Source organism: Hypanus sabinus, chromosome 10 (assembly GCF_030144855.1).
Source record: "Hypanus sabinus isolate sHypSab1 chromosome 10, sHypSab1.hap1, whole genome shotgun sequence".
In the NCBI taxonomy this organism is placed as follows: Eukaryota; Metazoa; Chordata; class Chondrichthyes; order Myliobatiformes; family Dasyatidae; genus Hypanus; species Hypanus sabinus.
In genome coordinates this window covers 60,461,037-60,482,104 of record NC_082715.1, presented here as the reverse complement: position 1 = coordinate 60,482,104, position 21,068 = coordinate 60,461,037, and the positions used below count along the sequence as shown (strand labels likewise).

At 37.8% G+C, this 21,068-nt stretch overlaps 1 protein-coding gene across 4 annotated transcripts in view; it reads left to right on the top strand.

Moving 5' to 3' along the window:
- The window catches only part of mboat2b (membrane bound O-acyltransferase domain containing 2b), a 142,522-nt gene extending 125,067 nt beyond the window's left edge, over positions 1 to 17,455 (top strand). For all 4 annotated transcript variants that reach the window (XM_059981935.1, XM_059981933.1, XM_059981936.1 and 1 more), the window contains 5 exons: positions 323 to 387; positions 1,274 to 1,406; positions 2,973 to 3,124; positions 4,749 to 4,950; positions 15,084 to 17,455. In XM_059981935.1, the coding sequence (XP_059837918.1) occupies positions 323 to 387; positions 1,274 to 1,406; positions 2,973 to 3,124; positions 4,749 to 4,929 (531 nt within the window). In that variant the 3' untranslated portion in view covers positions 4,930 to 4,950; positions 15,084 to 17,455. The remainder of the gene's footprint in view (positions 1 to 322; positions 388 to 1,273; positions 1,407 to 2,972; positions 3,125 to 4,748; positions 4,951 to 15,083) is intronic.
- Positions 17,456 to 21,068: the final 3,613 nt, after the last annotated feature.

Genomic DNA, 21,068 nt, shown 5'->3' with positions numbered 1-21,068 from the left:
ATCTTGGAAGTTTGTATAGATGGCAAAAAATTATTTATGCAGTCCTTTGCACTCATTTGCTTTTGTGACAGAAAGTTAAACTACCTTTCACACTAAGGTGTTCTACGTTTGTACTTGATTCTTATAATTAGCCTAGATTTTGGGTAGATATGATCTAAAACAACAAGATTATCTGCTCCAGACTTGAGATATATCTTAAACAAATATAAACTCTACCTCCACTTCTTACACTGCTTTGGAGCTTTCTTGCCTTTTATTGACCTACTCAAGTGAAAGTAATTTCAGATAATGTAACTTTTTTTCAATGCTTACTTTTTTGCAGTTAGCAACAAGTTTTAAAATGTTCATTGATAACTGGAACATACAAACAGCTCGCTGGTTTAAAAGGTAAAAATCTGGTTTGTCTTTTTCTTAAGCTTACTGCTGTTGACTGTACTCTTTTCCATAGATGCTGCCTGACCTGCTGAGTTCTTCCAGCATTGTGTGTGTGTTGCTTGGATTAACAGCATCTGCAGATTTTCTCTTGCTCGCAGTTAAGATAGAGTTGCCTTTAGGTTTTGTGTTTGGAATTTATATATTAAAAGAATATTGGTTATGTTGTATCCTCATGTTTGCAATTGTAGGATGCAAATCATGTTGAAGGCTTGTTTTGTGAACATTGAGCCTAATTTGTCATTAAAAAATTGTTTGAATACTCCAGTTTGCATCAGATCACCAACTTTTGTAACAATCTGAAAATATTAATTGATTCTTAGAATAACTTTCCTTAAGTATTTGGCAACTGTGAATGGTCCAATCCAAAGTCCGAAATCTGTAAACAAGGTTATCGTATCAGTAAAAGTACCTTGATCCTTAATGGCCCAGCATGCATTGATGACGAGCCAACTTTCAGAGAATCAACAGATATCTGCAGTGTGCTTTAAGGACTTCTGTGCCTGCCTATTGCAGTATCACACTGTCAGAGCCATCTAGAAACAACAAAAGAGCTGTGTGATAGCAGACTAGAAATCTCCATGACATGGGAAGTCATGTGGCTATAAAGGATAAATGCAACTTTAAGACTAACATGGGAAGTATAATCAAGACACAGACCAACTCAAGTACAATTTGGGACTATGATTTGAGATCAATTAATTAATACCAATTTTTATTAGAATAATGTGAAAAATATAAGCTTGACAAGGAATTGATGCTTTGGGGATATCGGACTAATAGAGTTAAGGAAGTTGTTTATAAAAGCTCATGAATTTTTAACTGTGCCTTACTCTTTCAGAGTTTGCTATGACCGCTGCCATTATCATCCAACAATAGCAACTTTTATCCTCTCTGCAATGTGGCATGGAGTATACCCAGGCTACTACATGACATTTCTTACAGCAATACCAATAACATTAGCAGCTCGTGCAGTAAGTCATCATTTGGATTTCTCCTTTCATATAACCTTTGTAACAGTATAGTTTACATTCTTGTATGTTCTCCCTTGCCTTGACAAAAATTTAAGTGCTTAAACTTGCACTATTTTGTGAGGTAGCCAAGTGTGTAATACATTTTCTTATAGAAATAGCATTTTGATACATTGTCAAATTCAATTAATTGCTGCCATTTACATACGTAATTCACAGATTAAGAATAATCTTTGTTGTGATCTGTACAGTTGGTTGATAAATGTACCCTGGCAGTGATCTGTCTAAGCAGAGACAGTAATCTATAGATAACCAACATGGACAAGAAAAATACAGTATGGGCCTTTAGTACATTTTACACCTTTTCAGTATGGTGTAACTGTAGCAAAGCAACTTTTAAAAATATTTTTTGGTCATTCTTTGACCTGATAAAAGCAACATCTGTCTATAAATAGCAGAAAGCAATAGAATTTAGAAATATTTTTAGATTTAATTTATCTAACGATGCTGGATTTTCAAAGTTAATTTAATTATCAAAGTACAAGCAAGTCATCTGATACAACCCTGCGATTCATTTTCTTCTGGGCATTATCAGTAAATCTTTAGAATAAATACCATAACAGAACCAATGAAAAACCAACCAGAGTGCAGAAGACAACAAATTGCACAAATAAAAAAATAAGAATTAAATAAGTAATAAATATCATTAACATGAGATGACGAGTCCTTGAAAATGAGTCCATTAGTTGTAGGAACATTTCAGTGATGGGGCAAGTGAAGATATTCCCTTTGGTTCAAGAGCCTGATGGTTGAGGGGTAGTAACTGGTCCTGAGCCTGGTGTTGTGAGTCTTGAGGCTCTTGTAACTGCTTCCTGATGGCAGCACCAAGAAGAGAGCATGTCCTGGGTGGTGGGGGTCCCTGACAATGGATATTGTCTTCCTGCGACAGCGTTTCATGTAGATGTGCTCAATAGTTAGGAGGGCTTTACCTGTGATGGACTGGTCCATACCCAATTATACCTGGCTGTGATGCAGTCAGAGAATATACTGTCCACTATAAATCCATAGAAGTTTGTCAAAGTTTTAGATATAATCCTGAATCTCTACAAACTCGTAAGGAAGTTGGGGTACTTCCATGCTTTCTTTGTAAAGGCACTTGTGCTGGGCCCAGGACAGGTCCTCCGAAATAATAACTCCTAGGAATTTAAAGATGTTATCCCTCTCCACGTCTAATCTTCTAGTGAAGATTGGCTCATGGACCTCTGGTTTCCTTCTCCTGAAACCAATAATCAGCTCCTTGTTTTAGCCTTCAGAACAATCAGATGATGTCAGAATTTCTGGTAGCTATTCAGATGGAAAGTCACAATTGTTCTTTGCAGAATATGCATATATTGGGTGCTCAGTGGCTAAAACGGAGTCATTTCTCCCCACTGCTGAGATGCAGCTACAGCTCCCATGCTTTCTGATTAGTGAATTACTAAGAAATCCTTAGCTGATGTGTGTAACAAACTGGATTACCTCCAAAGCAAGTTTTGTCTGAGTATTAACTGCCTTGTGTTTTTTTTTCAGATTAGAAACAACTTTAGAAACTATTTTATCAGGACACCATTGTTCAAATTATTTTATGACATTGTCACCTGGATTGCAACCATGATAGCAATAAGCTACACAGTTGCACCATTTGTTTTGCTCTCAGTGGAGCCATCTCTAAAATTTTACCGGTAAGCTGAAAATACCTGATTATCTACTGATAGTTTTTAGTGAAATGGGGAAACATACTTTCTTGCTAGATAGGCCTTTTAAAAGATCTCGAGAATAATATTGCCACGCACATTAATAAGTTTTTATCAGTATTAGTTTTTGTTATTTCTGATGCAAACAAAATACCTCCAGGAATTCAGGAATTGGATAGTTTTATTAATTAAATCCATATCTTCCAGCTGATTGTGAGCTTAATATATAAAATGACACAAAAGTATTCTGATGCGATATACAAACTAGATCTATTATGCTTTCATGTACTGTGGTGAATAAGATGTAATTGTAATGCAATTAATATTTTGGTGCAGGTACTGGGGTTGAACACTTCCTCGTGACTTTTAACCAATACCCTACTTTTACAAGATGAAAGTGGTCAATAGAGTTATGCCTGCGAGGTTGTACAATAGATATTAAAAATCCTAATGCATTACTTAGGGGTTCGGTGGAGTGGGTATGAGGAGGGAACAGCTGAGAATCATATTGCTATCTACTCAGCAAAACAGTGTATTCTTCTGGGTGCAAAAGTACCAGGAAGTAACCAGTGACTAAAATTCATTGCTAAATTAATACAAGCAATATATATAAACGAGTGCTGTTGCATTGCCATATTGTGCAAGACCCGTGGTATTTGATTGAAAAGCACGTACTTTGTTCAGTGATAGATCAATCATATATGAGCTACGTGAGCATGATAAAAAGGGAACAGAATTTCTACTACATAACTTTGGTGTAATTCTCCTAATGTGTTTATAAACAGCATGAATATTAGAATTTTGTGCACAAATTACATACAGCACAAATTGAACTCTGAGCTACCTTATGTAGAAATCAGAACACAGCCCTCTCTACATGTACCAGCAGCAGTTCCAAAGCTGAATTGTTATTTTCTACTCATTTTATCCTCTGCAAAGAAGCTCAAAAATGCCAAGCAGATCTTCTCTGTCTGAAGGTGATCAGTGAATGGTTCCATCACTTTTGATCATTTAAAATTTGCTACCTGGGTTCACACTTTACAATTGTTTTCAGTAGAAAATAATTTCCAACTATCTTAATTAAATTCCTCCAGGTTTCCATCAAGGAAAGGTTTCTTTTAAAAAAAAAATAGCAAGTCCAGGCATGAGTTGTGTTGCTGATGATGGAATGCATTTTCAGTTGGTGCTGGTACCACTGGCAAAAATTCTACGCTACATGTGAACCTAATCCAGTACCTTCAATATGAGAAAATCTGTAGATGCTGGAAATCCAAAACAGCTCACATAAAATGCTGGAGGACCTCAGCAGGCCAGGAAGCATCAATGGAAAAGAGTAACCAGTCGACATCTCAGGCCAAGACCTTCATCAGGACCTGTTAATCTTTTTTAAGTTGTTTGTTTTTAATTCAGACCCAAGTATTCTTAGGCAGATACGTTTGTTATTTCATATTATCTCTTTTTGACGCTCATCTCTGTTACCATGAAATATATTTTTCTTTCATGCTGATGGGTGCCAAAAGTATTTTTAACTTGAGATGAATTAACTGTTTGTGCACTTATTTGCAATTCTATCATTTTATTTGTCTTAACATTTAATTATTTTCTTTCCTAGATCTTGGTATTATTATTTCCATGCCGTCCCTCTGTTGGTCATATTGGTATTGCCAATTAAATCAAGACGAAAGGAAAGTGAACAGCACCGTTCAAAACAGAAATCACCGGTAGAACAATTGACCTTGAACAATTATTCTGGTTTGAACAACAACTTGGACCAGATACCAAGACCATCGTGAACCAAGTGCATTTGATAGGAGGTTAGGACTGCAAATAAATTCTTTACTGTTTTTAACAAGTATGAGTTATTTAATGAGAGTATGTGCAAATTGTACTTAAATTACATCTTTTTAAAATGCCAAACAGAAGCAGACAGATTGAAATTAACAAATCTTCAGCCACATTATACATCTATGGTTGGAATTCTTCTATGGGAAGTATAACCCAGTCCAGAGATGATTAGATTTCTTGCCAATTGCTTTTGAGAAGTTGTATTAAATAAGTTTATAAAGAAGCCATGATGTTTTGCTAAATAAAGCCACATTCAGCCAATTAGGATCTTTGAAACACAGCAAAATTGTATCTGATCCTGGAGACGATGAAATATCAGAGCTTGTTAAGGATACCTTAGTCTTGGCCAATCCCAGAATAAAGATTTGTAAAAATTAACTTGATTCTCATGTAATGGTGACATCACATGGCTGTAGGAGGGGTATGATTGGCAACTAAATATTCCTGGATTTTGTTGCTTCAGGTGTGATAGAATTGGAGGGACAAGAGGGGGAGGTGTTGTGTTGCTTGTCAGAGAAAATATTACAGCGGTGTTCTGGCAGGATAGATTAGAGGGCTCGTCTAGGGAGACTATTTGGGTGGAATTGAGGAATGGGAAAGGTGTAGTAACATTACAGGGGTGTAATATAGACCACCTAATGGGGAGTGAAAATTGGAGGAGCAAATTTTCAAGGAGATAGCAGATATTTGCAGTAAGCACAAGGTTATGATTGTAGGAGATTTTAATTTTCCACACATAGACTGGATAGCCCATTCTGTAAAAGGGATGGATGGTTTGCAGTTTGTAAAATGTGTGCAGGATAGCTTTTTGCAGCAATACATAGAGGTACCAACTAGAGAAGGGGCAGTGTTGGATCTTCTGTTAGGGAATGAGATAGGTCAGGTGATGGAGGTTTGTGTTGGGGAGCACTTCGGGTCCAGTGATCACAATGCCATTAGTTTCAATATAATTGTGGAGAAGGATAGGACTGGACCCAGGGTTGAGATTTTTGATTGGAGAAAGGCTAACTTTGAGGAGATGTGAAAGGATTTAGAAGGAGTGGATTGGAACAATTTGTTTTATGGGAAGGATGTAATAGGGAAATGGAGGTAATTTAAAAGTGAAATTTTGAGGATACAGAATCTTTATGTTCCTGTTAGGTTGAAAGGAAAGGTTAAAAGTTTGAGAGAGCCATTGTTTTCAAGAGATTTTGGAAACTTGGTTAGGAAAAAGATATCTACAATAAATATAGGCAGCATGTAGTAAATGAGGTGCTCGAGGAATATAAAGAATGTAAAAAGAATCTTGAGAAAGAAATTAGAAAAGCTAAAAGAAGAAACGAGGTTGCTTTGGCAAGTAAGGTGAAAATAAATCCGAAGGGTTTCTACAGTTATATTAATAGCAAAAGGATGGTGAGGGATAAAATTGGTCCCTTAGAGAATCAGAGTGGACAGATATGTGTGGAGCCGAAAGAGATGGGGGAGATTTTAAACAATTTCTTCGGTATTCACTATGGAGAAGGATATTGAATTGTGTAAGGTAAGGGAAACAAATAGGGAAGTTATGGAAACTATGACGATTAAAGAGGAGGAAGTACTGGCGCTTTTAAGGAATATAAAAGTGGATAAATCTTTGGGTCCTGACGGGATATTCCCTAGGACCTTGAGGGAAGTTAGTGTAGAAATAGCAGGGGCCCTGACGGAAATATTTCAAATGTCATCAGAAACAGGGATGGTGCCGGAGGATTTGCGTATTGTTCATGTGGTTCCATTGTTTAATAACGGTTCTAAGAGTTAACCTAGCAATTATAGGCCTGTCAGTTTGACATCAGTGGTGGGTAAATTAATGGAAAGTATTCTTAGAGATGGTATATATAATTATCTGGATAGACAGGGTCTGATTAGGAATAGTCAGCATGGATTTGTGCGTGGAGGGTCATGTTTGACAAATCTTATTGAATTTTTTGAAGAGGTTATGAGGAAAGTTGATGAGGGTAAAGCAGTGGATGTTGTCTATATAGACTTCAGTAAGGTCTTTGACAAGGTTCCGCACGAAAGGTTCGTTAGGAAGGTTCAATCATTAGGTATTAATATTGAAGTAGTAAAATGGATTCAACAATGGCTGGATGGGAGATGCCAGAGAGTAGTGGTGGATAACTGTTTGTCAGGTTGGAGGCCGGGGACTAGTGGTGTGCCTCGGGGATCTGTACTGGGTCTAATGTTGTTTGTCATTTACATTAATGATTTAGATGGTGGGGTAGTAAAGTGGATTAGTAAGTATGCAGATGATACTAAGGTATGTGGTGTTGTGGATAATGAAGTAGGTTTTCAAAGCTTGCTTGAGAGATTTAGGCCAGTCAGAAGAATGGGCTGAACAATGGCAGATGGAGTTTAATGCTGATAAGTGTGAGATGCTACATTTTGGCAGGAGTAATCCAAATAGGACATACATGGTAAATGGTAGGGCATTGAAGAATGCAGTAGAACAGAGTGATCTAGGAAAAATGGTGCATAGTTCCCTGAAGGTGGAATCTCATGTGGATAGGATGGTGAAGAAAGCTTTTTGTATGCTGGCCTTTATAAATCAGAGCATTGAGTATAGGAATTGGGATGTAATGTTATAATTTTACAAGGCATTGGTAAGGCCAAATTTGGAGTATTGTGTTCAGTTCTGGTCACCAAATTATTGGAAAGATATCAACAAAATAGAGAGAGTACAGAGGACATTTACTAGAATGTTACCTGGGTTTCAGCACCTAAGTTACAGAGAAAGGTTGAACAAGTTAGGTCGTTATTCTTTGGAGCATAGAAGGTTGAGGGGGGACTTGATAGAGGTATTTAAAATTATGAGGGGGATAGATAGAGTTGATGTGGAATGCTTTTTCCATTGAAAATAGGAGAGATTCAAACAAGAGGACATGAGTTGAGAGTTAGGGGGCAAATGTTTAAGGTAACACATGGGGGAATTTCTTTACTCAAGAGAGTGGTAGCTGTGTGGAACGAGCTTCCTGTAGAAGTGGTAGAGGCAGGCTTGGTATTGTCATTTAAAGTAAAATTGGATAGGTATATGGACAGGAAAGGATTGGAGGGTTATGGGCTGAGTGCAGGCCAGTGGGACTGGGTGAGAATAAGTGTTCGGCATGGACTGCCAAACTTGAGTTAATATGACTGGTACTTGTACTAATATTTCATATATCAGATAACACAAATGAAGATATTTTTGAACATTGCTTATAGAGAACTAAAGCCATGTTTGACAGCTTTGGTTATGTAGTTCATTTTACTAAAATAACTTCCTGCACTCATTTAGGAAATTTTGAAAGAATGTAGTTTGAAATAGGGAATTTCAGTCTGCTGAGTTTCACAGCAAAGTTTGCAAGATTGTTCATATTGATAAAGATTTGTATTTTATAGTTTTCATGGCCGAGTGCATTTCTGAAGTATAATTTCCCTTTCCTTTTTCCATTGTTTAATATCATAGAAACATAGAAAACCTACAACACAATACAGGCCCTTTGGCCCCCAAAGCTGTGCTGAACAAGTCTTTACCTGAGAAATTACCTAGGGTTACCCATAGCCCTCTATTTTTCTGACCTCCATATACCTGTCCAGGAGTCTCTTAAAAGACCCTATCGTATCCACCTCCACCACGCCAGCAGCCCATTCCACGCACTCACCACTCTCTGTGTTTTAAAAAAAACAACACTGATATTTCCTCTGTACCTACTTCCAAGCACCTTAAAACTGTGCCCTCTCATGCTAGCCATCTCAGCCATGGGAAAAAGCCTCTGACTATCCACATGATCAATGCCTCTCATCATCTTATACACCTCTATCAAATGAACTGTCATCCTCTGTCGCTCCAAGGAGAAAAGGCCGAGTTCACTCAACCTGTTCTCTTAAGGCATGCTCCCCAATCCAGGCAACTTCCTTGTAAATCTCCTCTGCACCATTTCTATGGTTTCCACATCCTTCCTATAGTGAAGCGACCAGAATTGAGCACAGTAGTGAGGTCTGGCCAGGGTCCTATGTAGCTGCAACATTACCTCTCAACTCCTAAACTGAATCTCATGATTGATGAAGGCCAATGCACCATATGCTTTCTTACCCATAGAGTCAATCTGCGCAGTAGCCTTGAGTGTCCTGTGGACTCGGACCCCAAGATCCCTCTGATCCTCCACTCTGCCAAGAATCTTAGCATTAATACTATATTCTGTCATCATATTTGACCTACCAAAATGAACCACCTCACACTCACCTGGGTTGAACTGCATCTGCCACTTCTCAGCCCAGTTTTGCAACCTATCAATGTCCCACTTTAACCTCTGACAGCCCTCTACACTATGCACAACACCTCCAACTTTTGTGTCATCAGCAAATTTACTAACACATCCTTTCACTTCTTCATCCAGGTCATTTATAAAAATCACAAAGAGTAGGGGTCCCAGAACAGATCCCTGAGGCACACCACCGACCTCCATGCACAATATGACCCGTCCACAACCACTCTTTGTTTTCTGTGGGCAAGCTAAAATGTGAACCACTTTCTCTACCCAGTGAACCACCCCTTGTGAAAGCAAATAATCAATTATGAAATTCACCATCACATTTAATGCACTAGCACAACCTTTGAACTTCTGAGGAGAAGGGTGTTTGAATATCAGTGCCTCAAAGCTGGCACTAGAATCATGGTCCATCATGTAGTGTCATTCAATCCTCATATGCTGCTTAGACTTGGATTTCCATCAACAAGGCAACTTGGGGCACTGGAGGATATCATCCTGTGCTGCTTGCCATCCTTGCAAGTCCATTTGAAGGATAAGCAAACTAACATCAGCATCCATCTGAGGCCAACGTTCCCAGCATTAGGATCATAAGACAAAGGAACAGAATTTGGTTGTTCAGCCCTTTGAGTCTTCTCTGCCAATTGATCATGGCTGATTTATTTTCCATCTCAATGCCATTCTCCCTTCATCTCCTCATAATCTTCAATGCCCTTTCTAATCAAAAACCTATCAAGCTCAGTCTCAAGTAAGTCTAATGACTGCCTCTAATGCCATCTGCATGTTTATATTAATGTTACTCTTTAGATTTTGCTGTAGAAAGCCTTGACTAAGCTTTTTGTAGTTGAACTTGTGCATGACTTAATACTCCTGGTCAACCATTCTTGACCACAGCCATTTTATCCATGCTGACATTGTGTGCAAATCCTACTTCTAAAAGACAATCAAATTAAACCAAATGTCGGACCTGACCTGTATTAGAATTAGTCATTAAAAGAGAATTACAGGATTCAGGAGGATGGTGGAGTTGGAAGTTGAACTCATTGGCCACTTTATTAGGTATGCCTGTATACCTGCTCGTTAATACAAATAATTAATCAGTCAATCATGTGATCATCAATTAAATTTCATGACCCATGCCAGTGATAATAAATCTGATTCTGACAGCAACATAATGTATGCAAACATGGTCAAGAGCTTCAGTTGTTGCTCAGACCAAACATCAGAATGGGGAAGAAAATTGATCTAAATTACTTTGAGCTTGAAAAGGTTTTTGGTCCCAGACGGAATGGTTTGATTATCTCAGAAACTGCTGATTTCTTGAGATTTTCACTCACAAGTCTCTAGAATTTACAGAGAATGGTGCAAAAAAACAAAAAAAAATGCATCCAGTGAGCAGCAGTTCTGTGGGCTTCCAGATGAGCTCAATGATTTCTATGCTCACTTTGATTGTTAAAACATGGAGGAACCATCACAAACTCCCACAACCCCTGATGATTTCAGTCTCTGAAACCAACATGCGAGCAGTCTTCAGAAGGATAAACCCACAAAAAGCATCTGGCCCAGATGGGGTACCAGGTCAAGTACTAAAGACCTGTGCTGATCAAGTGGCTGGAGTGTTCACTGAGATCTTTAACCTCTCAGTTCGCCAGTGTGTGGTGTTAGCCTAATTCACGCAGACCTCAGTTATACCAGTGCCTGAGAACAATGATCTACAAGGAAATGGTGGAGCAGACTTCATGGGCCAAATGGCTAATCTGCTCCTATATCTTGCAGTGTTATGGTCTTATGATGAGTGTTCTGAGAAGTTAGTGATGAAACATATCAATCCTGCCTGAGATTGGCTCTTCAACTCTGGCACATCTGGACAGCAAAGTTGCATACATCAGGATGCTCTTTATTGACTACAGGTCAACATGCAATACCCTCATCCCCTCAAAACTAATCAGTAATCTCCAAGACCTTAGCCTCAATGCCTCCTTGTGCAAGAGAATCCTGAATTGCCTCACTTGCAGACCTCTGTCAGTTTGGGTTGGCAATGACATCTCGTCCACGGTCTGTATTAGCACAGGTGCACACAGGGCTCTGTGCTTAACCCCTTGCTTTACACCTGTACACTTATGACTGTGTTGCTAAGCACAGCTCCGATGCCGTGTTCAAGTTTTTTGATGACACCACTGTCATAGTCCAAATCACAGATGGTGATGAATCAGCATGTAGGAGGGAGATTAAAAATCTGGCTGAGTGGTGCCATAACAACAGCCTCTTACTCAGTGTCAGCGAGACCGAGGATCTGATTGTTGAGTTCAGAAGAAGGAAATCAGAGGATTCCCTGTGAATGTGGAGCAGTGTATGTCGGCCAGAAGGGGTTCACAGTGGAAACCCACATCAGGAACACAGGCGGTCACCTGGAGAAATCAGCGGCAGCAGAACATAGCATACATGATGACCACAGGATGACTTTGACGGCATAAAACTACTGCACAGCACCAGTGGTCTTTTAGGACCGCCTGGTGAGAGAAGCTATTGAAATAAGACTAAAGAATAAGAATTATAACAAAGATGACTGTCTTGCTCAAAATAAAAACTGGAATATGATTTTACACAAGGTAGGACAGCAGAAACCTGATTGTTTAGTCCTTAACCTATTAGGAGACAGATGACAGAATTTGTGTATATTTAGGTCTGGGCTAGACATGCCTCAGCATCATTCTTGATGAAGATGGCAGAGTTTGTCATCAAAAAGTGGATTAAAATCAACACCTGTATCTGGTTGGAAGCCCAGGAAGAGTTATATACATCCAATCCTTATTTGCTTGTTATTGTTATTATTATTATTTCTTTATTTTTATACTTGAAGATTTTGTTGTTTTTGGCACTTCAGCACTGATTCAGTTATGGTTATTATTCTCTAGACTTTTTGAATATGCCCACAAGAAAATTAAACTCAGGGTTGTATACAGAGACATAATTGTACTTGAATTGAATAAGCCCTTGTTAATGAGAAAGATCCTAGGAGAGTACCCAGACTGGCTCAAGCTGACAGGAAGGTGACAGTAAGTCATATAAATACGTGTTACAACAGTGGTGCAGAAGAGTATTTCTGAATGTTCAACACATCAAATCTTAAAATGGATGGGCTGCAGAAGCCCACAAACATACACTTGGTGTCTACTTTATAAGGTACCTCCTATACCTAATGAAGTGACCACTGGGTGTAGAATTGAAGAGCTTATGAACATAGAACATAGAAAACATACAGCACAACACAAGCCCTTCAGCCCACAAAGCTGTGCCGAACATGTCCTCACCTTAGAACTACCTAGGCTTTACCCATAGACTTCTTATTTTTCTAAGCTCCATGTAGCCATCCAGGAGTCTCTTAAAAGACCCTATCATTTCGGCCACCAGCAGCCCATTCCATACACTCAAAAACTTACCCCTAACATCTCCTCTGTACCTACTTCCAAACTATGCCCTCTTGTGCTAACCATTTCAGCCCTGGGGAAAAGCCTCTGACTACCCACACGATCAATGCCTCTCATTTTCTTCTACACCTCTATCAATTCACCTCTCATCCTCCGTCGCTCCAAGGAGAAAAGGTTGTGTTCACTCAACCTATTCTCATAAGGCATGTTCCCCAATCCAGGCAACATCCTTGTAAGTCTCCTCTACATCCTTTCTACAGTGAGCCGACCAGAATTGAACATAGTACTCCAAGTGGGGTCTGACCAGGGTCCTATATAGCTGCAACATTACCTCTCGGCTCTTAAACTCAATCCCAGGATTGATGAAGGCCAATGCACTGTATGCCTTCTTAACCTCAGAGTCAACCTGCGTAGCAGCTTTGAGTGTCCTATAGACTCAGACCCGAAGATCCCTTTGACCCTCCACGCCGCATAGAGTCTTACCATTAATGCTATATTCTGTCATCATATTTGAACTAAATGTTTTGCAGTATACTGCTGCCCCAAAACAAAAAGGTTTTATGATGTACATCAGTGACAAGAAACCTGATTCTGAGATCCAGTGTTTTATAAAGATGCAACATAACGACCCAACCTTTATATTCTATGCCCTAAGTTATTAGGCTTATGTAGCGAAAGGTAATGTAATGAGTGGGGAGGAGAACTAGGCAGAGAATATAGTCATCGTCCTGTAGCAGTGGCTTCTGAAAAAGAAGCTCCAGCTGTAGAAGGTACTCTCCTCTGATTTGTTGGATCAGGACTTGATCTCTGTAAGACTCCTGCTCTCTTTGGCCATATCATCATATAATGTTGGAGGAACATTATTGTTGCCCAGTGTTCCGGTGAGTCTGCATGGTTGAAGAAGGGCAATATGCTGTAACTAGATGCAGTGTTCTTATGAATATATGAAATTGTGGTAGTATACATGAAGTTCTGCTGGAAGTGAAAATGTATTTGCTTCAGGGCTACAGTGAAGTGAACCGCACGTGGACTTGTGTCGCATGTAAGGAAGAAAGATGGTTCATGGTCCTGGCACTGAGGACATTAAAATAACTATGATGCAAGATCTAGATTCTGGCTGTGATTTTCCATATCCTTCGATAAGCTTCCTGCCTCCTTCCCATGTGTGAGAAGGAAATGTCTATCATCCACAGAGATCTCAAAGGATGAATCACAGAAATAAGGCTGATTCATTATTATTTTTGCAGAATGACTATCATTAACCTTTATGAAACTTCAAGCCACCTCCACTTTAATTGTATTTGATCATTGCTGACTCGAACTAACTGTTGTTAACCTGGCCCCTAGACTCTGCATTTGTTTATGTTAGACCCACAAACAATGCATTAAACTCTGAGTGCTAACTGAAGTGTGATGAAATTTGCAGTAAGAATTTTGTGTCTCTTTCACTGGTATGCCAATTTGTTCTCCTGTGTTGTGATTCAGATGTTTACATATCTTCTACAAAGGAGGAGAAGGCCAATGGTCTATCAAGTCTGTGTTGGCCTCAGAACAAACCCATCAATCCCTTTCACCCACTTCTTTTCCTTCTAGGTTTATACCAACTCGCTGACATACATATTGTTCATATGCAAAGCTTGAGATGTCACCACTATCTGTTTCCCACCATTCTAAAATCCATATCCTCATTTCTTTCTCATTGGCACTGTTTAATCCAGTTTGAAATTCTCTTTTAATTTAATACATCTAATTGTATTTATTAACCTGATGATGAGTTGTACAAAGGCTTTACTAAGATCTATATTGATTACCTCTACTTAATTTTGCCTGGGATAATTGTGACTTGACACTTGAAGTGTTTACGGTTCATCTCCAACTATTTTTCTGTTGACTAGGAAAGGTGTGGATACATGAACAAATGGAGTAATTACCAAATGGGAATAATGCTAGCTGAACTTCAGTTGTGTGTGTGTTAGTTATATATTATTATTATTATAATTAATGTTTTGCACAATTTTTAATCTATTCAATATACATACACTGTAATTGATTTGCTTAGTTATTTTTCTTCTAGATTATGTATTGCATTGAACTGCTGGTGCTAAGTTAACAAATTTCACGTCACATGCTGGTGATAAAAAACCTGATTCTGATTCTGAAGACTGGAGTTCAGCTAAAGTTATTCCCATTTAAAAACTGAGGCAAAGCTGATTCTGTTAATTATCCCTTTTGTTCATGTATCCACATTTCCTAGTCACCTGAGTTCTGAATAAAGTGATGTTCCCATGTTGTGCAATTGAAGGTGTACAATGGAATTCTCATATCACTAGTCTAGCTGCTGTCCGTGCTGTCAATGAAATAGCTTCAGAAACCTGTAGTTAAGTGTTATCCTGTGCTTGACTTCAATTGCAGATACACTACTAATGCAAGATCTGCAGGGGATTAATTTGACCTTTGACTTCCTGGAGATTCATCTGAAGGGCTGATTTCAGAACTTCTAATATTCAAGCAACAATGCAACCATAAAAAACAGATGTGAACAACAAAGACATATGATACTGAGAGGGGAACCTCTTGTTTTCTACACAGGGAATAGTTATTTCCATACTACTGACTTGTAGAGAGAAAGGATATTCTGAAATCTTCATACATTGAAACACTGAATACTTATTTTTATGCTTAAGATGGTTAGCAATATGTAACATTTATAAATTATTGTTTTCAGAATTTTAATACAAGAATTCTGACTTTTTTCTGTAGTCACTCGAATTGGGATAATATCTTGTTTATAGCAAAAAGTATGAACGACCATGATGCCACTCCTAATGATAGACTGCATTCAGTTTTGGATTTTTTTTTTGTTTTGAGTAGGGGGTTATATGTAGATATTGGGCACTAATTTTTTTTCTAACTTGAATTTCTATGTGTCAAATTTGAAGCTTTTAAAAGAAATAGGACTAGTTTTACAGTTGATCAATAAGGAATTGTAGAAGTATATTGTACCAGTGTTAATAATACTAAAACTGGAGCTTATGCTACTGAAGATCCTGAAAATTTTGAGGCTCCTGCCATCTACATCTGGTCATTTAACAAAGGTGGTGCACGGTTGTGACAAAATGTTCTTAATCATTCTTTGAGGGTGTCCACTGTAAAATCAGCAATGTTTACAAATTTTAATTTGAATAAATACCAAGCACAATATATTTGTACTTCAAATAAAACTTCCAATTTATCAGGCTCTAAATAAGAATATTATTGCTATTTGGAGAAAAAAGTAAAATAATTGGACTCATCAGAAAAATATAGCAACAATTGATTTAAAATGCATTCATACTGTATGTTGTTTTATTTAAATAACCTCTTAAGTGTAATTTTTATTCAAATCCTTAACAACCCCTACATTAAATTTTTCTATACAACTGCTGTCTAAATTTTTTAAATGACAGATTCAAAGTATGGAATGAGATTGCTGTGTAGCAAATCATAACAACTATTATCTTTTTCTGTGAAAGAAGACAAGAAAATCACATCTGTAATAAATCTTGTTTGTTGTATGTGGGGGGCCACGGTAGTGTAGCGGTTAGCGCAGCACTATTACAGCCTGGGACATCGGAGTTCAATTCTGGTGTCCTCTGTAAGGAGTCTTTGTATGTCCTCCCCTTGGAATGCATGGGTTTTCTCTGGGTGCTCTGGTTTCCTCCCACAGTCCAAAGACATACCAGGTAGGTTAATTGGTCTTTGTAAATTGTCCAGTGAATAGGTTAGGGTTAAGTCAGGGGATGCTGGGCAGCACGGCTCGAAGGGTCTGAAGGGCCCATTCCACGCTGTATCTCTAAAACTGATTCAATGTTCAATTCTCATTATAATTTTAGTTTTCCAGAGGGCTAAGCTTAATTTAAGACTATGGTTTCGTTCTTTTTAATCAACCTCAGTTTCAGCAATTCTAGGCATGGCCATTTATCCATGGTGGATATGAATATTAGAATATTTAAAGTAGAGTGATGATAGCATTTTTATTCCATGTATTTGTAACATTGCACTGTAATTAATGGTATATTAGCTGTATCAAGTTTACAATGTGGAAACTTTTAATTAACTTTGTATTATCTGCACAAAGTGATGAATTGTATTAAAATTTATCCTAGTGCAATTCATTTCAGGAGAATGGTTGAAAAAAAACTTTTAATGTCAAGAAATGAAATATTAGATGTTTTTATAGATTTTTAAACATCAGCTGTTCAACCTGTTGTGATTTGTTTCTGAATTTAACCACTATAAATGAATTTGGATTGGCTTCCAAAATGTTTTGCATAAGGGGAAATTCCTCTTAATACTGACTTTGCAAACAATTTTATTTTTCTATTAATGCTACCTTGAATATAAATTAGTTTATTTTCCCATTATGAAAAAGTGTTCAGTGGCTGTGGGCTTTCAAAACCTTACACGATTAAACGGAATAGAAATCACCAAAATATGCCTTTCCAATTTTCACAATGTTGTCTATTTTTAATTCTTGTAGCAAAATTATAATACAATATTTTGAACTATTTTTTGTTTATCAAAATATGTTAAATATTTTCTACCTGTAATTTGCAGGGAAAAAGATTACTCTTAAAGAGCTGCACTGATGTCACTTCAGAGATTCTTCACCTTTTGTAGAAGTTATATTCGAGTGTTTTGATACATAATGCCGGCTGTTAAGTGATTGTTGAAGTGATTGTATAATCATATAATGTAATGTTTAATTTGTGTGATCAAATTTTGATTAAAATAATTGCTAAGAATTTGTTTCTGCAAAATAATTTGGGAGCCTGATTTTATTTAATGGATAGCTGTAGGAAGAGGTGGATGCATACTGTATGAGTGATGTTAGCTTGCTTTCAGAGTTGTATAGTCTTGCCAAATGATTGTTAAAATCTTCTAGATCCATTAAGAGAAGACATACAGAAAAGCTGGATGAACTCAGCAGATCAGGCAGCATGTGGATGCTGCCCGACCTGCTGGGTTCATCCAGCATTTTTGTACATCTTGTTTTGACCACAGCATCTGCAGTGTACTTTGTGTTTTCTAGATCCATTATACTAATAATATGGGGAGTGATTTTTTTTTTCATTCACACTGATGTTATTTATAGAATTGTAGAGTTTATAAGACACTTGTGCTACTCAATGGATTGCGTGCCATAGCACCTTAACTCCCAAATGGATTTTTAATTGGTATTTGTGTGAGGAACAATACAGGGTAGGAAAGAACAGAATTGACAGATTTATTGGAATAATATTGTTAGAAATCATAGTGTATTTAGTTATTGGCTGATGATAATTATGGCAAAGTGAGGAGTTTTTTTATAAACTACAGTAGATTCCAGTTAATTGGAACAAATTGTGACCAGTACATTTTAGCCCAATTAAGTGGCCGCCCTAATGAGATGGTTTCATGGAAATAGTTAAAAATCTATTTTTTTAAAAAAACAAACTTAGCATTTAACTGAGTAACAAATTATGTCTTTTAGTGAAATACAAAACAAATTAGAACACAACCAATACTACTGCCATACTATCAAACTTCATTATTCTTATCGATGGAGGAATTTATCCAGTGTATGCTGCTGTGTTCTTTTGATTGACTGTAAGAACAAAATCAGTGCAGACACCTAGTGAAGATAATGGACTGCCTTCATATAATGCTTTTGACAATTGCATCCTCCTAATCTTCATATTCATTGTAACATTCAAGATGATTGTCGATACTTCAAATCCTTAGTATTCCTAAATTGTTGAAGTTATGAAATCATTTCACTTTCACTCCGAACTGTTTCTAGCCACAGTGAGCAAAACAGTTCTACATTGTCTAAACTGCTTATTTCTCACTATCAGTGACAAAAATCATTTTGAACACAAATGCACACAACTGACACTATTTAAAAACTGTTTGCCCTAAGTATGATGTAGTGTCTAACAAACTCACAACTTCATGTGATAGTTAGAAACTGTTTGGCAACAGTCTCCTGCCCCCAATTAAGCGGCAAAATGTCCCAAATAAACAAAGAGAATTCCGGCTGTTTTCTTGATTATTTTTTTAAGGGTTAACCCAAATAAGCAGCTGCCCCGACTAACCAAAGACCCAATTAATCAGAATCTACTGTATAGCAAAATACTGTAACCACTGTATAACAAAACAAATAATAAAATAAAATCTCAGCGGACTTCCTTTGTGTGGAGAATGTGCCCCAGAATATTGAAAAGTAATTCATATGCATCCAACCAACCCCCTCCCCACTCCAATCCAAATACATTTTATTAAGTGATAAAATATTGGATATACATAAGCTTTGTTTTCTAAAATATTGCATTATGTAAAACACTGCACTGGGGAGAAATGCCATAAGTTTCCTCACAAAGATATGAAGGAAATGAGCTGTTGAGATGAAGATTTATAGACATCTGAATGGAAAGCTAAAACCTATTTGGAAATATAGATGTGATTTGATGTAGTTTAAAAGCTTCTCAGAAAGCAATAAGAAATTTCAGTAGATGGAATCCTGCCAGTTGAATCTACTGCAAAAGTGTGCGGTGAAACCTCAGAAGGTCAGAAATGGTGTTTTGTGTATGGAATATATGGGTTAAGGAAGACAATTTCTGAGATAGGTAGATGTGAGGACTGTAAAATGTGAAGACACTCAGACCTTTAGTAATGGAAAAATAGGACTTGGAGCTGTGTATGTGAAGTACTGCAACAGGAACAAACCATGGAAGTATTGTTGGTGGTGGACATGGTGTGGAGATGGAGAGCCCCAGGTGGAGCTAAAACGAATTGGATTTCACATCCCTCTCCAGCAAATTTCTAGCTTCTTGTGGTTTATTCTGGAGTTATGGTGGTTGTTAATTAAAATGAGAAACAGTCTGCAGGAAATAAAACATGTTCGCAATTTAACTGATCCTTTAAGTTTATCAAAACCAGTCTTCAGATATGATTCTAAAACCATTGCAACTACACAGACAAACACAACAGATAAAGATTTATAAACAAAAGAGGTTCTGTACTTGCTTGAAATCCAGAGCAAATGCGGGAGAAACTCAGCAGGTCAGGCAGCATCTACAGAGAGAAGTAAATAATTGATGGTTTGGGCTTCAACCCATCATCAGGACTGAAAAGGAAAGAAGGAGCCAGAATCAGAAAGGGCGGGAGGAGTACAGGCTGGCATATTATAGGTAAATCCAGGTGAAGGGTAAGGTGACTGGAGAGGGGGTATGAAGTTGGAAGATGATAGGAGGAATTGGACAGGAGAGGACCATGGACCATGACAGAGAGGGAAGGAGTTGGGGTACCAGAGGAAGGTGAGAAGAGAAAGAGATGAGGTGAGCCAGAGTAGAGAATGGCAAACAGAAGAGGGAGGGGAGAGAAATTACCAGAAGTTAGAGAAGTCCATGTTCAGGCCATCGGGTTGGATGCTACCCAGATGGAATATGAGATGTTGCTGCTCCAAACTGGTCTCATTGTGGCAGTAGAGGAGGCCATGGACATGGATGAAGATTATTTCAAGAGGTGGTTATAGGTGAGTTCATGGAATATGTAAATTAACCATCTCCTATATTAGCATTATTTAAAACATATCCTGCCATTTAACGTGCTATTCAGGACAGGTATGCTGTTTTCACTTAATATTCTGGAAGCCATACCTAAATACAGTAAGAGGTCTATTTTAGGTGAATGGATTTTGCTCAAACTCTTTGGACCACCTATCAGTATTTGAATATTCAAATCACTATCACTGTAAATGTGTAATTCTGTAAAGTTACTTGCCTAGACCGTAAGACAGGAGTAGAATTGGACCATTCAGCCCATTGAGTCTGCTCTGTCATCCCATCATGGTTGATTAATAATAATATTAAGTACATTATTGATCCCAAATGGAAAATTCTTTCATTACAGCAGCAGTATTGAAAAACACACTTAGCATTGTGCAGACTTAACTAATAATAATGTACTGATTAATAATATACACAATAATAATGTACCAAGTCAAGTCAAGTCACTTTTATTGTCATTTTGACCATAACTGCTGGTACAGTGCATAGTAAAAATGAGACAATGTTTTTCAGGACCATGGTGTTACATGACACAGTACAAAAACTAGACTGAACTACATTAATAAAAAAACCAACACAGAGAAAGTTTCACTGGACTACAGACCTACACAGGACTGCATAAAATGGACAAAAACAGTACAGGCATTACAATAAATAATAAACAGGACAATAGGGCCAGGTGTCAGTCCAGGCTCTGGGTATTGAGGAGTCTGATAGCTTGGGGGAAGAAACTGTTACATAGTCTGGTCGTGAGAGCCCGAATGCTTCAGAGCCTTTTCCCAGACGGCAGGAGGGAGAAGAGATTGTA